The 17,603-nt window shown below is 42.0% G+C and overlaps 2 protein-coding genes across 3 annotated transcripts in view; one reads left to right on the forward strand and one right to left on the reverse strand.

The window, feature by feature from the left end:
• Positions 1-899, reverse strand: part of tspan33a (tetraspanin 33a) — a 43,946-nt gene extending 43,047 nt beyond the window's left edge. The window contains exon 1 of the mRNA XM_088644965.1: positions 491-899. Coding sequence (XP_088501091.1) covers positions 491-502 — 12 coding nt within the window. The 5' untranslated portion in view covers positions 503-899. The remainder of the gene's footprint in view (positions 1-490) is intronic.
• The window catches only part of slc26a5 (solute carrier family 26 member 5), a 28,743-nt gene extending 11,559 nt beyond the window's left edge, over positions 1-17,184 (forward strand). For both annotated transcript variants that reach the window (XM_088644949.1, XM_088644950.1), the window contains 16 exons: positions 896-1,006; positions 3,074-3,255; positions 4,399-4,563; positions 4,669-4,821; positions 4,923-5,005; positions 5,471-5,618; positions 6,147-6,260; positions 6,562-6,639; positions 7,529-7,624; positions 9,978-10,084; positions 10,543-10,612; positions 10,922-11,014; positions 11,434-11,553; positions 13,369-13,584; positions 14,438-14,492; positions 15,250-17,184. In XM_088644949.1, coding sequence (XP_088501075.1) covers positions 896-1,006; positions 3,074-3,255; positions 4,399-4,563; positions 4,669-4,821; positions 4,923-5,005; positions 5,471-5,618; positions 6,147-6,260; positions 6,562-6,639; positions 7,529-7,624; positions 9,978-10,084; positions 10,543-10,612; positions 10,922-11,014; positions 11,434-11,553; positions 13,369-13,584; positions 14,438-14,492; positions 15,250-15,419 — 1,961 coding nt within the window. In that variant the 3' untranslated portion in view covers positions 15,420-17,184. The remainder of the gene's footprint in view (positions 1-895; positions 1,007-3,073; positions 3,256-4,398; positions 4,564-4,668; positions 4,822-4,922; positions 5,006-5,470; positions 5,619-6,146; positions 6,261-6,561; positions 6,640-7,528; positions 7,625-9,977; positions 10,085-10,542; positions 10,613-10,921; positions 11,015-11,433; positions 11,554-13,368; positions 13,585-14,437; positions 14,493-15,249) is intronic.
• Positions 17,185-17,603: the final 419 nt, after the last annotated feature.

Raw genomic sequence — 17,603 nt, forward strand, 5'->3', positions numbered from 1 at the left:
CGCAAAAACACACCCAAGAATCTGGACAAAAAACTGCCTCATTTTCTTTCACAGAATAAAAATGTGATTTTTATTACATTTAATTTAATAATCTTGTGACTTTTTAAGTTGCAATTCTTTCTGAATAGTTAAATTAGTCAAAGCAACCTAATAATCCTGTTTATTGCCCCTTGTCTGCCACTGTTTGAGCTGAAAGATAAGAATGGTATTTTATTAGTGTCCTGTGTTATACCAATTGTAAATGTACGTACTGTATGGTAAATGTATAATTAAAAAAGAGGACGGCAGAATCTTCTTTTTGTGATGAGAATGCACCATAGATGTTTCAGAACTGTAGTGTGTACTCCTTTATCTTGTCAGTAAGTACTTCTTAAACCTTCAAGTAAAAACAGAACCTTGTCTCTGTTCACACATTGATTCACAATCGGCACGTAGTTTCCCTCTTGCACGCTATTCACGTTGAAAAAGGAGGCTTTATGACCTGACTTACCACCGGAGGCATCAGCGGCGCCTCGGAGCACACCGAGCCACCTGCATGAGCTTGAACCCGGCGCCAACCACAACGGGCGCATCTCTCGCTGGCAGCTCCCAGTCCCTCGGGCGCTTGTAGACCGAGCGGGCACCGGTGTGCGCCCTGACCGTGATTTCCCTGGCTGGCTCCGCTCCACCAGTGCCGTGACACGAGTCCTCGGGAGATCCCGGCCAAGACTGGCCCAGAACGGATCTGTGCGTTTCCCTAGCGACCTCCCAGCCGTCCAGCAGCTCCTGCCCTGAACGTCTTTCCTTGACCGAAGCGTCCCTGATGGTCCCTGATGGAGTTATTTGAGGTTCTGGGTTTGCTCTTTCTCTGCTCCAGCTCGAGGAGTTTCTAATGCTGTGGCCTTCTCCGTTTCAGGCCTGGCCTACGCGTTGCTGGCTGCTGTGCCTCCAGTGTATGGCCTTTATTCTTCTTTTTATCCAGTTCTGCTGTACACATTCTTTGGAACCTCAAGACACATATCAATAGGTAAGTCTACACTGGTGTTCCTCTGCCCGTTCAGGATGGCAGAATGCGCACTGCCGCTGAGAGCAGACTGTGCAACACTGTGTTACACAAGATTCGTCCTGTCGCAAAAGCAAAAAAAGCTTTAATTATGTTACGTAATCATTTACCAAAAAAATGCAATCTGTTTTCTGTAATGAGTGTCTTGTGTAAGAATGAGTCTTTGCAATTATGAAGTTAAGAATATAACTGATAATTGAAAATGTTCTTCAAAATGTTCCTTGATATCAAGGCTTCCATACTATAATAATGTGAACAAAAGAGATACCTGTACTTTTAAGTATTTCTTGGCAATAAAGTGAAGAATTATTTAATGAATTTAAAAGTAATTTGAATTGATTTTCAATGACTGTAAAATTAATTTGATTATTATTTATTATATGGGTCTGCATGAATTCAGCTGGGTGATGTGCTCTGTCTCTGTGAAAAAGAAACACCTGGCTAGTTTATAGAAGACATTTCCTCTTAGTTACTGTGCTTGAGCTGTGGTTTCTCACTATGGAATTATTTTTTCATCGAGTCTCCTCAGCTCCACCTTCTCACCAGCCAGTGTATCATTTCCTGGATATAAGTAAATATAGGGATTTGTAATACACACGAGGAATAGCCTTATTCTTCATCTTCCTTTTGCTGTTTCTTATTGTCATTATTCATTTAGCTGACGCCCGACCTGAGTCAATTACAAAGCAGTGTTTCCTCTCCAGTCTGAGGCGGTCTGTTTTCAGAAAATGTTTATACCGTTGGGATGTCTAATATTGTGTTGCTGTGTTTTGTTTCCGTGAACTTTAAAGTGTGAACGTTCCATAACATAATAATAATTCCAACATTATATGGAAGTATAATAATTGAAATAATGAAGCATGTGGGAGAAGTTTAATTATATGCACATCAAGTTATGGTGCTGTATGTATTTTCCTGCCACCAACTGCATACAGGTTTTTCAAAAGAGAAATTCACGAAAATACTTAGCTATTTTAGGAGCTTAACTTACAGTAGTTCCTCTTTTTTATACATGACATGCAATTAAGTACCTGCACTTGCGCTTTTGCTGCTTAAGAGTAGAGCTCTTGTCTTTGCTTTCTCCCCAGCAGTCTAGGGGTGATGTACTGGCAGACTAGTACTTGTTCAAATTCTTTGTACATAGTTGTGAAAAATAATACCTTTGAAAGACATGCTTATACCATTTTCATTAAATGAAGAGGTGTCATACTGTGCAATATAGTATAATAAAAATAATAACACTTTTTTATTCTTTCTTAGTTTTATTATAGTGTTTTTTTTTCTTTAAATCAGTCATGTTTTTTGTACACAGAAGTATGCCTGTGTTGAAATGTGCAAACTAATCTGTGTTCCCGGGTCTTCATCAGTGTGTCACCCCAGTTCTGTTTATAAATATGCCGCTCTTTATGGAAGGATATGAAATGAGGCTGTAGTTCAAGGTTGAAGAACACAGGAGAAAGCATATTTTGGAGCTGGCTAAACATGTTCAAGGCATGGTGCATGCTAGTTAGTTCTCCAGGGCCCTGGATTTGATTCTTGTCTCGTGTGTATAAGCTATACAGCTAGGTTTTCTGTTGTAGAAGAAAACCATGGTCCTACTAAGGTCAGGCGTCCTGTTTAAGAAGAGTGCAGCTGTGTGCCTTGTACCCTGTGCTTCCCGGATGTGCTCTGCTACTGCGACCCTCACAAGGATAACCACCTGTTCCATTAAAAAATTCTTCAGAACGGTTTCAAAATGGAGGAGGACACTCTGGCTATCGGGCTAGTTTTGGGTTTGTTAATTGATCCCACGATGTCACCCAGATGTTTCTTGAAAGAAACTGGAATATCTGCTTCAACAGCATGACTGGGTAGTCCCATAACCCCGGATGAAGATGGTGGAGCTAAAAATACAGAAAGCTTTGCTCTAATGAAGCTTCCCACTTTAGCGGTCTCTCCTTGAGGAAATGAAGTAATGGCTTGGCTGGCGTGTGTGGGCTGTCCTGAGTGACCGGAAAGTGTGCGTGTTACCGTTGGCCGTTGCTCTTACAGGCACCTTCGCTGTGATCAGCCTGATGATTGGCGGGGTGGCAGTCCGGGAGGCTCCAGATTCCGCCTTCGAGATCCATGCCACCAATGGGAGCAACACCACATCCTTTTTGGACACTGAAGCACGTGATGCTAAGAGGGTTCAGGTTGCGGTGGCCCTGACCTTCCTTGTGGGCATTATTCAGGTGAGCTGCTGGTGTTGTAGTGAATTTATTCTTCTAAGCAAACTATAGTCCTAATTTTCTTAATGAAAATTAGATTTTTATAAAACCCTAGAGATGTGCACATGGGTAATTCTGTGCTGGCCATCGAAATTCCACAATTGGTTTAATAAAGCATGAAACATCTGGAGCTCAGGTATAGTGGTTCATTCTACTGCCACACAGCCCATAAGTTCCTGGCTTTGATTCTGGAGTGGGGAGCCTTTTGTGTTGATTTTGCAATTTCTCTTGTTCACAGGGGGGTTTTGTCAGGCATCCTGGTTTCCTCCCACCTCCCAGTTTTATGCTGGCTAGGTTACATGGTTTTCCTAAGTTGTCTGTGTGCGTGCTCCGTTATAGAAGAGTGACCCAGAGTCTCGTTTCACCTGTGCCCTGTGCCCGTGCCACCTGAGCCTGGGATAGGCTCCATACTGCCTCAGCTCTTCAGAGGAATCGGAGGCGTTTGGATAAAGGACGAATGCATGAAACATTTTAATGCCATTAAGAGAGTCATGTCATGTCATTTGCCAAACCGCTTTATACCATACAGTGTCATGGGAAGCCGCAGCCTACCCGGCAAGCAATGAGTGCAGGGCAAGTGCAAGCCAGTCATACATGGGGACAATTTGGAGGCCACGGTAAAGGCTGTGGGGAAAATATGGCCCGGACACTGGGGTAACTCCCTACTCTTCTCGAGAAATGCACGGGGATCTTTAATGACCACTGACAGTCAGGACCTCGGTTAAATATTTAATCCAATAGATGGCACCCACTACACTAAAGTGTCCCACCACTATACCGGGACATTAGGACCCACACAGACCGCAGGGTGAGCACCCCCTGCTGGTCCTCCTAACACCACTTCCAGCAGCAACCATAGCTTCCCAGGAGGTCTCACATCCAGGTACTGACCAGGCTCAACCCTGCTTAGCTTCAGTGGGCAGCCAGTTGAGAGCTGCAGGGTGATATACTTGCTGGCCCATTAAGAGAGTTTCCTTTTATTAAAGAAAAGCGATAAAACATTTTTTTTTAACATGTAGGAGAATAGTTCCTCAGATCTTTGCTTTCAGAAAACAAACTAGGTCATTGGAAGATGGCCGACATAAAACTCCCGTGTCCCTGTTGCAGATCTGCTTCGGCCTCCTGCGGTTCGGGTTCGTCGCCATCTACCTCACGGAGCCGCTGGTCCGAGGCTTCACCACCGCGGCCGCCGTGCACGTCTTCGTCTCGCAGCTCAAGTACCTCCTGGGAATCAAAACCCGGCGCTTCAGCGGGTCCCTCTCCGTTGTGTACGTAAGTATCGACGGACGTCTCCCGTAACTCTGCTCCACAAGGCATGCAGGCTGCTACGGCGACCAGGTTTGTTCACGCTGACCCTCCCCTCCCCCTCTCCTGCAGAGTTTCATCGCTGTGCTGAAAAATATCGGCACCACGAACGTTGCTGCCATCGTGCTGGGGCTGACCTGTATTGTGTTCCTGGTAGCAATAAAAGAAGTCAATGACCGCTTTAAAAAGAAGCTGCCTGTACCGATCCCTGCAGAGATCATAGTGGTAAGTACTGTATTTCCAGCCGTAACGTGTGTTCTGTGTGTTGGGTGTGCAACCGTTTGCACTCTGTCACTAGATCCCATCTTCTCTTTCCCCATGAACAGGTCATCATTTCCACTGGGGTCTCGTATGGGATCCAGTTGTTCGAGAAGTATGAAGTGGAAGTTGTCGGGAAAATCCCCTCGGGGTAAAGAAAAGACAATTTTTTGCAATTCAAAACCTTCCTCCTGAAAACAACGTGTGAAAATGTCCCGTGGGCTTTGTGTGAGATCTGGATTGACTGCAGCATTTGATGAGTGAATGTTTTTTTTCTCAGAAGTGACTATACACGAAGTGGGCTTGATGTATCAGAATCTTAGTGTAAGATAATATTATCTTACAAGATTCCCATCAATGAGTTCATTTTGACAGGATGTACAGTAAGTAATCTAAGATGGAACAGCTTGATTTTGAAAAGACAGGTTTTCAAGTTTTTGTTATTGGTGTGCATTCCAAAATGTGGCCTAATGCTGTGTGTTTTTTTCCCACTGGAGACTAATAAATACGTTTCTGATAAGCTAAGCTTTAGATTCTTTCACTGGGAAACTGCCAAAGGGAAAGTAAATCCATTTTAAACTCTTCCCCCCCACCCTCTTCCTACCCTGTGTTTCAGCCTGCTTCCTCCTGCTGTGCCCAATTTCTCCTTCATCGCCAACCTGATAACTGATGCTATTGCCATAGCGGTGGTCGGCTTTTCCATGGCTGTGTCCATGGCCAAGATCTTCGCTCTTAAACACGGCTACACGGTCAACGGCAACCAGGTACTTCCAGTCCCCTTACCTCCAGGTCGCACTGGCAACGAAGGGCAAAGAACATAGTGCTTTAGTCATGTAGAGAACGTCTTTCAACATACCTGAATTATTTGTTCTAAAGTGCTTCTTAGGGTTTAGCATGGAGTTATTTTATGAGAGAAACTTTCATGCCTCGCCATATTTGTGAAAGAGAATTTAGACAAGAATGGAAATAAAGAGGACCTGCCACTATTTTATGACAATTCTTCACCATCGTGTGTGCTCAACTAGGTCTGCTTAAGGGAGACCAGGAGGTCCATATTACTGCCTGTTGGTCTCGTTGCTACAGCTCGGTGTTTATCTTTATTTAAGCTGTGAAGTTCTGCAGCTTATTTCCTGGTTTCACACTTGTTATCCTGTAGCCAGTAATGATTTTTCATGTCTGTTCTTTTCACACAGAGAGAACCTGTTGTAAAAAGCGTGTGTGCTGGTTCAGCGGTGGCCTGACCTGCATGGTTCAAGGACATCACTCCTTCCTCTGTTGAACTCTTGTTGCAGGAGCTGATTGCTCTGGGCGTGTGTAATTTCGTGGGGTCCTTTTTCCAGACGTTCACAGTCACCTGCTCCATGTCCCGCAGCCTGGTCCAGGAGAGCACTGGTGGGAAGACGCAGGTAGAAATGGCGCTTCATTCCTCGGCTCGCACCTCTCAGCCCCTGGGTTCAGCTCTGGCTTTGGGTGTGTCCAGCCTCCACAATGTTTTATTGTAGAATTGACTGGAAAACTGAATCTTGATTCAGCTTTTCTTTTAACAAGGGAGAGTGTATTGCTGCCAACTATCAAGGTACTGTAAACAGAGTTACAGATTGAGGCTGAACTTCTGTATGTGTCGGGGGGGGAAAGCCTAAAGGGAGTGGTTACTCAACATTGAGTATTGGTGTATTTTGTGAAATTGCACTGTGTGTCTGTTTGCAGATTGCAGGGTTGTTGTCTTCCCTGGTGGTGCTGCTTGTGGTTGTGGCTGTTGGCTTCCTCTTTCAACCATTACCTCAGGTAAGACAACAGAACAGTTCAGCTTGTTCCCTGCTTTAACCGCTGCCGTTCCTGAAAACCCTGATAACAGGGAAATGCTTTGTCATCATAAGTAATGCTCTCTTCTAGACCTCACCCACAGCGTTTCTTTTGCATTCATACTGAAACCAGAGTACTCAGGGAATAACTAACCAGTATCGCATGATATATGGTGCTAAATGGGAGTTTATTGCTGCTGATTCATAGTTTTTCAGATTGGTGTGACTATTGGAATGAAGACCACAGCATTCCCATGAGCCTGGAAATTTCTGTCATTCACCCACAATTACTTTTATAAGGAAGGAATGATTCGTTAGTACTGTTGCTTAATTTAATTTTGGTCTAGTGAGGGTGGGTGTGTTGCTAGTATAGTGGATTCTAGGCGGAAGAACTGCTGTGGTCTTGACCGTAAATCTTAGTTACCTCATTTTAACAGCTAAGCACTCTGATGGATTTACATCTCATAAATGGCTGAAAGACTGCACAAGAGTTCTTGCTTATGGATTTTCTTGTGTTTTTTCCCCCCTGTCACCTAACTGCCCAACCCTGTCCATAGTGATATGGTGATGTGCAGTGTGGTTGAATGTTTTCATTCCTAAAATCAGGGTGTTGCTAATCTTGGAGCCTGATACTTGTTGGTGCAGTTGCTCCACATCATGATCATTACCCTTCCTTCAGCCCCTGTGTACCATACACTCCCCAAACACCGGAGGATGTCCTTACGCAAAGGACAGGTTTCAGTGGACAGTGGAAACCGTTCAGGAGCGCTGAAACTCCCTGGCCTGATCTCTTAGCAAGCGAAATGAGACAAACGGCAGTCGGGTTAGAAAGACGAGTCACAGTGCATTTGTTTTATCCTTTTTCTTTACAGACTGTGCTGGCAGCAATTGTCATGGCGAACCTGATTGGCATGTTTAAGCAGTTTAGGGATATCCCTTCACTCTGGAGAACCAGCAGGATTGAACTTGTGAGTTTCTGGTTAAACTTTTTTGCCGAGAACTTTCTGGAATATTAAGACTGCACAGTGGAAAGAAGGAAAAGTAGCACTTGTGTAAGCATACAACATCATCTGTTGGCAGGGATGCAAGGGCCTTGGAAGAGCTATGCTGTGAAGGCAGGAAGTGCTTTGGCTCTCTGTGGCTAAGAAAGGCTCATTGGATGTAAAGGATATGACAGATCTCCAGCTCTTTTTTTTTCAGACAAGTTAACTGCTGAGTCATGGCTGGTTGCGTGCACACATGCCTATCTGCTCCTGCTTGCTTATGAGGAAGGAAAGGTCGTTTTGTAACAAAAATCAGATCAACTATGTGGTCTAACGAGTACATGGCTTTGCACTGTAGAAAGTGGCTCCTTATTTACTTACTGTATAACTCCTTTTTTTTTTAAATAGCTCAAACACAATCGCATATACAACACGATAACACACACGCCAGATATTGAATATGACTTTTTGTGTTGATAAGACATTGTGGTGTAATACTAAAAGTTTGGTTAGAATTGTTGTGGAACATATTTGGTGAGATTGCGTTGATTATTTAGCCAGCAAGCCTGATCAGCCTCAGAATGTTAACAGCATTTAAGGTCCCAGCAAAAATCCTATAAGCTTTAGCACGTCTTTGAAATCCAAGCCAAGGTTATCTCTAGGCTATAGTTCTGCAGGAGAAGGGTACATTATTCACTTAGTGCTAGAACAATAGAAAATTATACAAATATTTGGACTGGAAAGATTTTTGCAAATCCCATGACTTAATTAAAATGTTACGGTGACTACCTACTGTGTGGTATTTCATTGTGAAATATCTAATTTTGCTTGACCTGCAAGAAATGTGGAAGTCTGAAACTTCCTGTCTTCATGAGTCATCATGAAAGCAGATTGCAAAGCCATTTGGCATTGATTTTTTTTTGTCTTGATATTACAGGTTAAGTCCATTGTATGCCATTAAGACATTTTTTTAAAATATAAAATTGCAATGCTAATTATTTTTAAGAGCCCTTTTAGTGACAAAAATAAGATTAAGTCTTAGGCTGTTTTATCTCTGCTTTTTAGACTACTTTCAAAGATACTAAGCATTGGAAGAAACTTATTGCTATGTTTGTGTGTGAATTATCAAAGCTTACAAAATTTATAATTAATTGATCCTTCATGACTCGCTGTGATATGGAGAGGTGATGAGATAATTTAATACAATCAAGAGTAAAACTAAAAAACAAAGGAACCTATATGCCTCATGTATCAAGAGAATGCCTACATGCCATCAGTATGTTAAAAGCTGGACTAAGTCGGCGCACTGTCATTCAGTGTCTGGGCTGCTCACAGCCACCAATTTCTAACCTAGTGAGACATCAGACTGTCATTGATAGGTCATGTGATCTGGAAGATCACACATCAAGATCATCACATTGTCACTCAGGTTTGGTGGCTGGAGTAGGAGGAGTGTAGTTACTACACAGCTCCACTAGCAGCGATTCATGGCAAACCTGCATACATTGCCCTACAGGTGCACCTAGTCCTGGGACGGCCCTCGCTGCCCTTTCTGCGGGCTTGTCCTGATGGGACAGCATTCCAGCAGGGAAACGCTTCCTCATACTGCTCATGTAACCTTGGCCGCCTTGTTGACGGAAGAGATTGTAGCTGCAGAGATGTGTGCGTGTCCTACATGCCAATCTTGAGCCCACATCTGTGACATGAGTTAGGATGATGTGACATCTAGGGCTCAGGAACCAGTGCGCAGGCACAAGCTTGCTTGCTTTAGGAGAAGGGGGAAAAAAAACTCCAGAAGACAGCATCTGTAACCTACTGCAAAGCATGCTTCTCAGATGTACACCTTCATGGCAGATGTCTAATTGGATTGATCAATATGACAAGTGTTAATTGTGAGAATGACATTTATAAATATGCCAGTTCAGTAAAATGCTAGTGCACCAGCTACAAAAAGTTATTTGATCCACACAATCTCTCAAAACAGTGGTATCTGTATATATCGCCTGTATTTATATTTCTGACATTTTGAAATAGATACTGTATGACTGAGGAATACAAAAGTGTTTTTTTTGTATATAATTGACATTTATAAACTTCTACAAGTTATTATTAATAGACTGTTTATCAGAGCATATGGAATGTGGTGTTGAAATTCATGTTGCAGAACGTCATTAGCTGAAGGATTATACCCTGCTGCTCTGTGGCTCTCTCTTCAGTTACCCAGTGTGATAGGTTTCCTCCTCGCCTAGATTAAGGACAGCTGCTTACTTGCTGCAGGTGATGATGAACCTACAGACGCTTCCTTTACTAAGTGACTGATATTGTTTGTCTCCTGTAGGCTATCTGGCTGGTGGCGTTTGCTGCTTCTGTCCTGCTGGGACTGGATTATGGGTTGCTGGTGGCCGTCGGGTTTGCAATCCTGACGGTCATTTACAGAACGCAAAGGTACAGCAGAGCAGGACTTGTGTGTATTAGAAAATCCTCCTTTAAAACCCTTAGAAATTGCTCCTCCATTCTCCTTTCAGGAACGCCCTAGTAACAGTACACAAACTGAAAGTGTCAGCTCCAGAGTCGGAGCCGAATATGACATGACGTATAAATATTTCAGAATCCCAATATTGATGGCAAATGAGGTTGAGCTTTCTAGCTATATATCAGGAGACTATATAACAGTGGAAGTTTAAAGACTCATTCGTTCGTTTTGTTTGCAACTGGGGATTTATTAGAAAGCTTTAAAATAGTATTTAAGCAAAATCCAGCCTGCTGGGAATGAATGCTTTATGGCATTAGGAGCCAAAGTAGGGGAAGGCTTGACCTTCATAGTGTCAAGTAATGTAATTTTCAATCATGAGTTTTAGTATTTTGAAAGAATTACCAAGTAAATCAAATATTCTCGTCTGTAGCCCAAAGCACTCAATTCTGGGGCAGATTCCCGACACGGGAATGTACTGCGATACTGAGGAATATGAGGAGGTAAGGTGTTGAAAATACTTTCCTTCTTCATTTTTTATGTTTTTTTTTCCAGTTCCATAATTCACATCCCGTCTTCATTATGGAGTGGCATGAATGAATATTGTATTAAATGTTCTCTTTATTTTGCTTATGAGAGTACTGACAAAAAGAGTAACATTAGTATTAGAACAGTAGACTCGTGCTTTATGAACCAGGTGGGACCGTGTGAATAGTTTGGTGCTTATTTGCTTTAATGAGCAAAACAGCCTTAGTTTTCATTTCACCTGTCTTAAGATCCAGAAACTGCTCACACCTCATTATTTCCTTCAGGCCACTGAGCGTGTGGGTATCAAGATATTCCATTCCAACAGCTCTATCTACTTTGCGAATAGTGACCTGTATATTAATGGCCTAAAGGAAAAGGTAAGTGGAGTCTTTAGTGTTTCGTTTGGCAACACATTAACACATTAAGGTTTTGGTTGTGTGAATTTAAATGAAAATTTTGTTCGTGATGCAATACAGTATTTAAGAATATGATGGACTGTGTAAGGCAGTATAGAAGTAAGGGGGCTGATCTGAGTCTCGTTTTCAGCACAGTAGAATCGGAGCTATTAAACTGTGCTTTTCAGTTTTGATTGTGTTAGCGTAAAGATATTTTGAAATTGGCAGTAGAACTTCAAACACTGCAGAAGAGTGTAACCAGAAGACTTTCTCACAGGTTCCTTACTAGGTGCTCAGAAACCGCACCAAGTCCACGGGCAGTTGTTTTAATGAGTTGGGTCATGTCCCTGCGTCTCCTGCTCGGGGAATTTGAGGTTTCTGTGTTGATGTCCTCGCTGCAGACCGGCGTGGACCCTGCGAAGCTGCAAGCAATGAGGAAAGCCATGGAGAAGAAGAGGAGGAAGGCGACTGAGGCTCAGAACCAGATCGTCCTTCACGAAAGACAGGCTGTTGTTAAACTCGTGAGTGAATATTCTAGTTCAACATCATTAACAGTCCTATATAAATAACACAGGCTGGGGATGCCTTTCAAGTGTGTGTTCTGTGCAGAAATAATAGCGTCTCATAATAGCATTCCAATCGGATATGAGCCCTTCTTTCCACAAAAAAAAAAACATTTTAATAAAAAATATCTTTATTGTCTTAATCCGTCCTGCTACTTTTAATAATGAAATGTTCTTTTCTGGGGCTCTTTCTCAGGTGCGCCAGCTGGAATTCTGTGCTCTTGTTTTCCTCCCAGATTGACATTTTGACTGTTGTTTGAAATGACTGTGAAGTTAGCAAGAAAGAATAGTAATTGAGAGTGAATGAGACTACTATTTTTGTCACTGTGAGCGAGTACTGCTGTTCCAAGATGCCTTATCCTGTGTGATTAAAGTACACTTTCTGTATGATTAGTTTCTGACAAGTTTGTTTTCACTGTCCTTCACAATCAGACTTTGTGTAATTACACCAGTCAGCATTTCTTTTGTCATTCTAATAGTTACTTGGTTGCAAGTGGTTTTCTTTAATGTAAGTAAACAACAATTGCAAACATACAAGCTTGGAGAATCAAGCGACGATATGGTTTGCCATTAGCTCATTTCGGTTTTAGTACTGATTTAGGAGTCACTTCATGCAGCAGATCTGTTCCAGGCTGGGGTTGAATTGAAAATGGAGTATCCATGCAGGAGTTACTGGTGCAGTCCTGAATGACTGCTACATGAATCCTCAGTTTTCTGTCGGGGAAAGGGAGTGGATAGCTGGAATGTTTTGCAGCTTGGATTTGGAGTGTTAGTGCTGGAGGTGCACCAAGCTCTCAGTCTTAGACACGAGTACGCTGTTCTACACAGGATCTGAAAACCTGTCTTTGAATTGTGAAGAAGCCATGTGGGTTATTTAGAGCCTGACAAAAATCTGAGACACAGGCTTTACAGCTTTTGATTTCTTTCAGATAATGGAAAACATTGTAGCTTAAAGATACTGAGAAATGAGGCCTGTTTCTTTAGTATTAATCGCCAATGGCAAAGACAAATGCATTGTACTGCACTTTCATATGGAACTCTATTATTCCATGTTCTCTTAAAACTATTTTTTCTCACAAACCTACTGTCGCTGCAAAGAAAGGGGTGGACATTTATGATTAAGAAAATGTGCAGTCGGAATCAATAAAGAAGTGTTTCGTTATTTATAGACTGTGCCTGCAGAGGACTATGACTCTTCAAACTGCTGTATGCATGTTAAATATTTAAACAATTTGTCTTTATCTGAAAATCTGTCATGTACTTCAGATCCAAAGCTGGCAGCATATACAGTAAGTTAGGCGGTAGTAGTTCAGGTGGGTAGCTGCGTCAGCATGCGTAGGCTGCAAAGGAACAAGTAATAGATTTATTCCATGCTGGAAAAAAGAAGAAAGAGAACACAACGTTTCGGCCGTGGAGCCTTCTTCAGGTGTCACACTATTACTTGTTCCTTTACAGTAAGTTAGGGCCTAACTGTTTGGCATAAATTCAGTGACTTAGTGTCACTGAGCAGGGATAATTGTTTTTAACCTGTTTCTCATTATTGATAAGAATCGCAGGCTTTGCAGTTTGTGTAGCCTGAGCTCCAGGTTGACTTCCCTTTAAAGAGTGCGAGAAGGAAACTGACGCAGTGGCGGACTGTCATGGCAACGGTAGACCACTGGGTAAAAAGTGTCGGTGTGCTGGTTCGTTGTTTGTGGGGCCTCAGACAGTCCTCTGGGGGACAGCTGACAGGGAAGGTGCCGCTTTTTCAGCACACGTGTTTGGTCCTGACAGACGGAGGACGAGGAGATGAGCATCAAGCACGAGCTGGCGGACCCAGAGGCCCACACCGGTCACCAGGGAAACGGGCAGTTTGCAGCGGTCAAGATGGACTCCGACAGCGAGGAGGCGCAGAGCTTCCTGGAGCCGCTGACTAACGTGCATTCCATCATACTGGACTTCACTCCCGTCAACTTCATCGATTCTGTGGGAGCCAAGGCTCTGAAGTCTGTAAGCACCCTGTTTTCTCAGAGCTCACGGCTCCCAAGATTGTCAGAGGGATGTTCAGGCCTTATGAGCACTTTTCTGCTGCCTGTTTCTTTCCCTAAAGACTAAAAAATTGTGTTTTTAGTAGAAAATGCCTTGATCTTCATTTGGCTAATTATATAAACTGATCTTGTCCTTATCTAGTAACATATTATACCTATTTATTTCAGTGGATGTGCTTTCGCCTATGCAATACAAACACTATATATTTGCACACATACTGTACTTCAGATATTACAGCTGGGAATGTACTAGCCGTTGCTGTACTAGGCTGGATTTAATTTCTGTAAACTAGATGCTATTTTACATTCTTTTGCATCTTGGTTTTATTGAAGAACCAAGTTCACAAAGCTGGCTCTATAATCTTTATATCTTTATAAAGATTTTAATTACATGGGTAACATGCAATGTTTTATAATCTGCAGTTGGCTGTAATTACAGTATAGAGGATGACTTTTTTTCCTAATACTATGAAGTGTGGTACTCCAGAGGTTGTAAAAGAAAAGCTGTGAGTTTAAATTGTGATGCAGAGAGAAAAATAGACAGTGTCCAAATACCAAAATACCTTCTTAAGTGCATTTTGAAAACTATATTATCACCAGGCAACTTCTTACCCTACTGCTACAAATACGGCTTTAGGCCTAATATCAAATCTATTACAGTTCAAATATTTGCAAACATTAGTTGGACTAATGGTGTCTTGGTTTCTGAGATGCAAAAAATGGATGCTACATTTAGTATTTGATAAGCTTTTCTTACTAGCATATGTACAGCATGAAGGAATTCAAGGCATCATCAGTATGTTTTTTTTCTTCAGGTAATAAAGGAGTACAACGAGATTGATGTCAAAGTGTTTATCGGGGGATGCAGCAGTAAGTTTTCCACCTATCGGCTCTACTTTTGTTTTATCTCAGGATGTTTATTTAATCATACAGTGTTGAAGTACAGCTGTTAACATTTTAGATTTTTGTACCTGTCCCTTGGCCACAGCATATTCAACAGTAACAGTACCCCCCTAATCAGACATGTTCTTACTTAAGTGAATGGGGCAACAGGAGAAATCAGTTTTCAGTTAATTTTGGGCATTTACACCCTTTATCTCCTGGATGACTGAGAAAATGGACTTCCACGGAGTGAAGAGACCACAGAGGGGAAGTCAGGTTGGAACAGATCGAAAGTTATAGTGGAGTTCTTCTTGTTAAAGTTATTTTCTGCTCTACAGAATTAAGTGCATTATCTACAGATCTCTTTCTTTTAAAAAGAGAAAAGGGCATACCATCTACATAGGGGTGAAAAACATGCTTTTTTTAACATACACATCCTTTTCAAATCTGAATGTATTTTGTTTATATGAAAAAAGAAAATTGAAAATCAAGTTGCTCTAGTCAGGCTGGTCACATTGGTTTCCATCAGTAAGAAAGGTAACTTGCTAATTCTTATCAGCAAATAATTATTCTATACAGTAAATTGGCATAAATTACAAGTTTGGAATTCAATCTGAAATGACAGCATTTCAGTGCTCGTTGTAAGGTGTTGTACAGTGAATGTATGGCCCTCCTTGAGTCTGCATCCATGGTGCCTTATCGGAGAAGTGTGAAGGAGTGTAATCAGTCTTGCTCTCATTCACAGGGTCCGTCCTTGCTGATCTGATCCGACTCGACTTCTTTGGCGGCTCCATCACCAGAGAGCTGCTGTTTCCCAGTGTCCATGACGCCGTCTTGTACTGCCAGCACAAAACCTCCCCTCCCGGGGCTGAGTCGCGCGCAGACGGCGCGTCGCTGACGGGAGGGGAGCAGTGAGACGGGGCGCCGCGCTGGCCCCGGGCGGTGTGGAGAACGACGGCAGGAGCAGCAGGGCGGACGAGCTGGCCCGGCTGTTCTTTGCTTTTCCAAGTGCAATTTCTTTTTTTATTTACGATTCTACATGTTTAATAAGGGTAGGGGCTTATTAAGAGGTTTGGCTCCGGTTGTCTGAGTAACATTCCGGTTTTGCTTTGAGCACAAGGCCGGGAGTCATTTATTTTGGATTATTTCTACGCCCTTTCCTGTGAAATTGGGAATTGGGGCACATCTCCGTCTACCTACTGTATAATGCAGCCTTTTCCTTCAATCAAGAAGGGTTTAAAAATGGCTGTTTCCATTTGCTCATCCCTCCCCCTTGCTGGGGCAAGAATTGGTTCAATAGGGTTTTTGTTACACCTCGGTCTTATTTTCTAGCACCTCTTGCACAAGCACAGCACAGGAAGGGCATGGCAGTGCTTGCGCGCGTTCCTCTTCTGTTGGGAAGGTCATGTCATCAGTCAGCAGGTACTTAAACGTCCGAGATGTTGCAAAACTGGTAAGAGAGGGTAACTGATACACTAGGGAGGAGCCTGCAGGTCATTTTCCTACAGAGTCGATGTCAAACGTCAGAGGCAGGCAGGGGATATGTGAGGCTACTATACCTTTAATTTCAGCATCATAATCAGTGTGCTTTGTAGTTCTTAATTTATCCATTTTGGTAACTTGATGTAGTTTTATTTTTACCTCTTTTTTCAGTTTTTACAAAACCTCTTGTGAACAATATAGAAATTAACCCAAAAAGGCAATTATGTTGGTGTTGTAAAACGTTGATAAACCTGAATGTTCTGATGTGTTACTGCAGACAGTTACACTGTAGGGCTGCCATGGTGCATAATGAGAGGAAGGATTTGCTTATACAGTCCCGTTTTTACATTTCTGTTAGATCAAAAGCTTATATCATTTGAATAAAATATTTTTGAAAAGTTGATTTTATCGGTAACATTCTAATCTGGATAGAGCATTTAAAGTGATGTGAATGACCAGCACAATGTAAAATTGATTTTTTGTTTTTTTTTGGCTTTGCTTTTAAATATTAGTGGATTACTTTAATGTTGCTGCAGTATGTTTATATGGTTATGTATTTTGCTTGATTGCACAGAATAGTTTTGCATACATCAGAGTTGCTGGAATAAGAAAATCAGGAAAAATGTTTGAGCTGCAGGTAGACTTCAGACTGTCATTTTAGATATTTATTTATTTGTTACTTATGCCAATTTTTGTTCTTCACAACAAGGCAAGGGAGAGATAGTGGTTTAGTCTCTGGAGAAAGAGCTTTTGTACACAATTCAGTATAAAATGTGGGAGGCCTGAATTCAGTTTTGGAAATCTCAGTGCCTGAGCAATTGGGTCAGCCTGATTGAAGCAGTCATTCCTCTTCAGGTGGTGAACTCTGAACGCACAGCTGTACAATGTGACTGTACCAACCGATTCAAGACTGCAATGTCTCTAAAATAGTTGACACTATTTTAGAAAAGCTGACAGTGTTATCAGTCTTGCATTTTGGTATCCTGCTGATTCACCTTCAAAAACAACAAATTGGTAAAGACTAGCAAACGTCAGATTTTTCAGCATATTGTATTTTTTGTGCAGCATTGTGCAATTAGTTATCTTAAATAATATTTTTCTAATAAATCTTTCATTAATGTTAATGTAAAAAGTGCTTTTATGTATTTTACAAGCTTTGTAGTTTTATCCAAATAAATGTATTTAATGTTTTCATGCAGTGTGTAGTTAATGTGATTTTTCTTTTCAGAGAAAGCTTGACTGTAACCCTTTTGGGTTTTAGGCCCGTTTGTGACCTCTTTACAGTGTTAGAGGTCAATAAATAACCATGTGTTTTTTTAAAAAGTTGTTCGAGCAAAAGTATGGAGAATACACTTGGTTGCTAGCTCAGATTGACATCAACACTCCAGTGGATGAATGTCACTGACTAGGCTTCCAGGCTAGTTTATTGCAGTACACTGTTTCCTTCTACAATTATGCCTATAAATGCTGAAATTTCCAATCACACCTTCAGGACACTCAATTCTCACCCCGTCTAAGGGGCTCGGACACTCCATGGGGAGCCACTGCCACTTCAAAACCAGCTGCGGCACTTATGCCAAGGGTTCTGCTCTCCCTGTACACGGACAAATCAAATGA

This window comes from Lepisosteus platostomus, chromosome 9, assembly GCF_059453375.1.
Source record: "Lepisosteus platostomus isolate fLepPlt1 chromosome 9, fLepPlt1.hap1, whole genome shotgun sequence".
In the NCBI taxonomy this organism is placed as follows: domain Eukaryota; kingdom Metazoa; phylum Chordata; class Actinopteri; order Semionotiformes; family Lepisosteidae; genus Lepisosteus; species Lepisosteus platostomus.